Source organism: Hipposideros armiger, unplaced genomic scaffold (genome assembly GCF_001890085.2).
Source record: "Hipposideros armiger isolate ML-2016 unplaced genomic scaffold, ASM189008v1 scaffold_1, whole genome shotgun sequence".
Lineage (NCBI taxonomy): Eukaryota > Metazoa > Chordata > Mammalia > Chiroptera > Hipposideridae > Hipposideros > Hipposideros armiger.
The window spans coordinates 7,274,424-7,279,503 of NW_017731351.1; the positions used below are offsets into that span (position 1 = coordinate 7,274,424).

The following is a 5,080-nucleotide window of genomic DNA, read 5'->3' on the forward strand; positions in this document are numbered from 1 at the left end:
GCTAGCTCTCTAATTCCTTCATTAGACAGCATACGCTATTTTCCACAGATAAAGAATAGTGAGAATAGTGGTGATAGTGAGAGTGTGAGCGGAAGTGGGGCATCCCCTCTTCTCTCTAACGCATGCTCTCTCTCAAGCAGCTTTTGCTTGAGAAAGACATTTTGGTGAGAAAGACATTTGTTTTTGGAGAAAATATCTTGTAATAGGTAAAAGTCAATTTAGAATTTAAAATCACTCCATGCTCAAAAGAGAGAAAAGAGAAAGTACGGTAAAGTCCCCTAAGTAATTCAGAACTAAGAAACTTGGCCACAAGTGAGGAATGCAGCGGAATGGGTCTCTTCTTCCCTGTTTTGATACCCAGATGCATTAAATGGAGAAAAAACAGGGTAATGGCCCCACAACACTGGGCCATGGTCAGTCCACCTTTTAACAGTGAGTCCGGGGCAGCTGCGGGGTCTCCAGATGTTACAGGACAAGATGACAGGGGAAATGTTTAAGCTGCTTGGTTCCTGAATGGTTTGCAGCTGTGGGATGCCCTGCAGTTAACAAACAGGAATAATCCCCATTTCTGAGGAATCACTGTCCGTGAGGCTTCTCTCACTGGACTACGGTCACGCTGATGAATAGTGCGGCCTTACTCGCAGGACAGGCTGCAGGTTACCTGGGTTTAAGGCCATGTCTGCTTTTCTCTGGTGTGGGCAGACTCACTGTCTTTCACAGACCAGGCAAGCTCACCTGAGAGCTGATGTCGGGTGCCAAGCCTGCCAGTGTCCCTGTCGAAGGCCTAACTGTTTATTCCCTGGGAGGCGGTGTGGTTGGAGAAAGGGCGGGGGGTGGGGTGGGCTGGCGGCTGTGTGGTGTTTGCTTTTCCGCAGGGGACACTCCTTATCGAATGTCCTGACCTGTGTGTGTGTGTGGGGGGGGGGCGCGCAGAGCCTGTCCCGGGACGCCCAGGAGCCGGGCCATGCTGGCCCCTGAGGCAGGTTGGAAATAGAGCCATGGGGGTGTCAGCTTCAGAAAAGGGGACTGCAGCTGTCTGTGTCGGCTTCCTCAGATCACAGAGCTGAAGACAAAGCTGGACTCCACAGAAAGAATCCTCAGCACCCTGGAGAAGGAGCGGCCACCGAGCCAGACGGCCAGCGACAGGCCGCAGGAGCCGCAGAACGGAAAGGAGGTGGGTGAGGGCTAGAGTGACCCCTGCCCTGAGTGCGAGCTGAGGACACACGGGCAGTGACCCATGTGCGAGGGCTACGAAAGCCCCCAAAGCCACAATCATGGACCCCTTTCCGGGACTCGGAAGGAAGGGGGTGCCCACACTTCCTCCTCTGCGATTCACCAGTGAGAGAGAGTCTGAGCCATGGATTTTGTGATGTCTTTCCAGGGCATTTTGGCCTAGAAGAAAATGCATTTTTTTTCCTTTTTTTAAACCCATTTATTGCTTGTATTACTAGTAATGCTACTAATATGATGATATTACTGGTACAGCTGCTTTTCAGCTTACAGAGAGCTTTACAAATAGGTATTATTTCTGTAATCAGGAAAATAGAACATTTATAAAGTACCTGCCATCATTATCTCCTTTAACATTCCCAGCCCATCCGTGAGAAAAATATGATTTCTGCCATTTGAAAGCTGAGAAGGCTGAGCTGTAAAGCGGTTAGGGCTGATAACTTGTGAGTCAGGAAACAGAACCTATTCGAAGGCTCCATTCATCCCTCCGTGGCGGCCACCGAGGTGACTGCTTCTCCTGAAACAGACTCCTGGTTTTACCTGCAGTTCCTGGACTTCGTGGATACTGTAGGGGGGAAAATGGGAGGAAAACCTTAAGCCTCTCATTTTTTTAGGTAGGATAAGAAAAAACAAGAAGTGTACAATAAACCTTCTCAGGTGAAGTTTTGTGACTGATATTCCGAGGCACTAGCTTACTGTGAAACATGCACAGATCTTTCGGCAGTGTCTCAGATCTGTGCAGACAGCTTTCCTACCTTGCTAAGGATGGACCTTTGTTGCAGGGAGTCAGAGGAAAACAAGGCTTAGCCTCTCCCTTTCGGCCATGAGGCAGCCCTTTCCGGGAATCATGGCAATTTTTTCCTCATGCAGTTGGGACCATTTTCTAGTTGAAACAATTTTCTCTTAGATTATGCTGACATAGAAAATGCTTGGTTCATTTTCTATGTGTACAGGCCCATTCTACTTCAATTAAAGCAAATAGAAATGTTTTCACTTTTTGAAAGAAAATGACTCACCTAAAGTAGATTTCTTAAATCTAATCATTGTACTGGGAAGTATCAAGTACTAAAATAATACACTTGAACATATGGTTATTAGCTATTTTCTCATTTTGATTCACCTAAATTCTGGAATATTCCTTTTACTAGATTAAAGTCTCTGTCTCATTAAGAATCCAATTCACTCCACACCAAGTTTACTATCCAGGATATAAAGTAAAGAGATTGGAAGCGGATGTCAGAATTCAGAGTGTGTTCATGCCTGAGTAACTAAACTTGCCTCAGTTGTTTCGAACCCTGGACTCCTCAAAGGCGCCCTGATACATGGAGGCTTGACGGCAGCTGCACTCGCTGACCTCTCCCTGTTAAAAGCAATAGTCCCAACAATACAGTGCTCTGAGTCGGTATCTGTGGTGAGGGGCTTACGTGCCTCAAGTTTAGCCCCTGCTCCATTCTCTAGTCCAGAATGATGTAGGGTTGGGCTTGGAGATAGTTAGCATTTTTGTTGCAATGAGGCTTTTTTCTTTTTAGGACTTCTAAATAATTTTACTGAGTCACTCAGCCCATCACCTTATAACAGTCCACAGGAACTAGCTTACTCTGCAGAGACCCATCTGACCCTTGAAAGTGAGGACTGGGGATTTTGGTATCTTTCTCTGCGGTCACCAAACTTAGAAGCTTAAGGATGATGAAAGAAAGGTTTCTTCTATGTTGCCCTGTCCTCCACCACAGACTGTTGCTCAGACGCAACGTAAAGTGAAAATCCGCAGTCCTGCCTTTACCGTATTTCAGAATATGCCTACACCACGTCATCTGAATTGCACTGACATTGATTTTGTTTTCTTGCCCTTTACTTCAGAAGGAAAAGGAGAGCCTAAATGAAGAATTACATGAGTTAAAGAAAGAGAATAAGCTTTTAAAGGAAACAAATGCTCTCGTGAACAGGAAGAAGGAACACTATGAATGTGAAATAAAACGCCTCAATAAGGTATCGGGCCAGGCCCAGCGGGGACATCACATGGCAGGTCCCTGTATGAGGACATTCCTGGCTGAGTGTCACAGCGGAGCCCACGTGCCGTGAAGCTCCCAGTCTTGCTTTGCACACCAGCATCTGTATAGTCCCACAGATGCCTCCCAGCCGCACTGCTCAGCCACACTTGGCTAAGGAGGCTTTTAGGAATTCACATCCTTGCAAAGAATCACCATGAAAAAGATATGAGGAGGAATTAGAGAAGATAGCAAGAACAGTTTTCAGTTCAAAGAACCACAGAAAGCAAGCGGGGGTTTCTGAACAATAGCATGTCTCTTGTTCAACCGCACAAGTTTCCTGAGGAAACAGGCTGCTCTTTAAGATGGTCATTGGTGATGCCGACTGGCTGGGATGTGCGCACGTTTGTGTGTCTGCGTGTGTCTGTGTGTGTTTTCTGGAGTAACAGCTCACTTTTCTGGGGAAAAGGATTGGGGAAAGCATTCAACCCATTGCTTTGACTTTTCCAAGAGTCGTATCATGTGTGAACCATAAGAATCCTTGACATACACGGTTAAGTCGAGACATGCATCTCTCAGCCTAGATATTTCGTAACCAAACAGAAATTGTCTTCTAAAACAAGAGCAGGTGGTTGGCCCAAAAATGTGCTCAGTGCCTGTATTTTAGACTCTGCGCTATATTGTAGTTAACTCGTGTGCACAGGTGTCATTTAAAGATCCCGCAAGTGTTATGTCTGAGCCTGTGTAGTGGACAGAGTGCTTCACAAATGCAATGCAATGTCTGATCAGTTTGCAGGGCAAGTTATTCTTCAGTGGACAATGGGGAAGTGGAAGCTGACTTCATAAACTAGGCACTTCTCTATCCTCTAAGGGAGAAACAGCGTTCAGAGATGCAAATTTCAAGGCATATATGAATCTTTTCCTTTGTTTTTCTCGGCTGGAAGTTCTCCACAGATGAATTAGAGGAATTATTATAACACTAGTTGAGATTACATTTGAAACCCCTCCCACTTCTGACATACTATTTGATATGTTTCCTTCTATTCTCTAATTCATTTCTCTTAATGTAGGCACAAGGATACAAAGCCTGTAGAAATTAGAACAGCCAAGAACTCTGTGTTTTGCTCATGTCCACGTGCAGCCTTCATTTTCATGTATCTGTGTTTAGTCAACAGAAAGTTTTAAAAAATTAGACAAATACTAATTTTGTAAGTCTTGTGATTATAATCATGAAATCTCAATGAGAAAAATTAATTTGAATAAAATTCAGATCTCAATTGAAATTACATACTCTGCTTGTTGTAATTCCTGTTTTAAGTTCTTTTTATTTTGGGGAATTTATTGTTATCTAATATATGTTTCATGTCTCATAGATATTATCTGATTTGTTTCTGCTCTCCCAGTCTTGACTGTAAGCTCTGTGCGGGTGGGGTTTCTGCCAACTTCTCTAGTGCTCAGGGCCCATAACACTTCTAGGGACCCATGAATGTGTTTAATTTCTCTTAGAATCAGAAGAAAAAATGAACTTGTAGGTTAAAAAAAGTGTTTTCATATTAATATTAATATACTCATCTTTCTAAGGATGCAGTTATAAAGTATAATTTTAATGTATGTTTATATGGAGGAAGAGACTCAGAAAGACAATGTGTAACATGGCCCTGAGTTTTTCTCTTCTATCCAGTGCTGTATCCTGAGTGCCTAGAACAGGGTCCTGCTCATAATATGTCCTTAAATACTTGCTCAATGGATGAATGAATGAATGAATGAGAGAATTTAATTAGCCAGTACCTAGCATGTTTAACAGTCAATTCTGGACCTGTGAGAGCAGAAGATTCATGGGTTAACAGGCATAACACAGTACTGAT

At 43.9% G+C, this 5,080-nt stretch overlaps 1 protein-coding gene across 1 annotated transcript in view; it reads left to right on the top strand.

Moving 5' to 3' along the window:
• TNIP3 (TNFAIP3 interacting protein 3) overlaps window positions 1-5,080 on the top strand; it is a 39,962-nt gene that overhangs the window by 9,662 nt on the left and 25,220 nt on the right. The window contains exons 2-3 of the mRNA XM_019628900.1: window positions 1,055-1,174; window positions 3,088-3,216. Of these exons, the coding sequence (XP_019484445.1) occupies window positions 1,055-1,174; window positions 3,088-3,216 (249 nt within the window). The remainder of the gene's footprint in view (window positions 1-1,054; window positions 1,175-3,087; window positions 3,217-5,080) is intronic.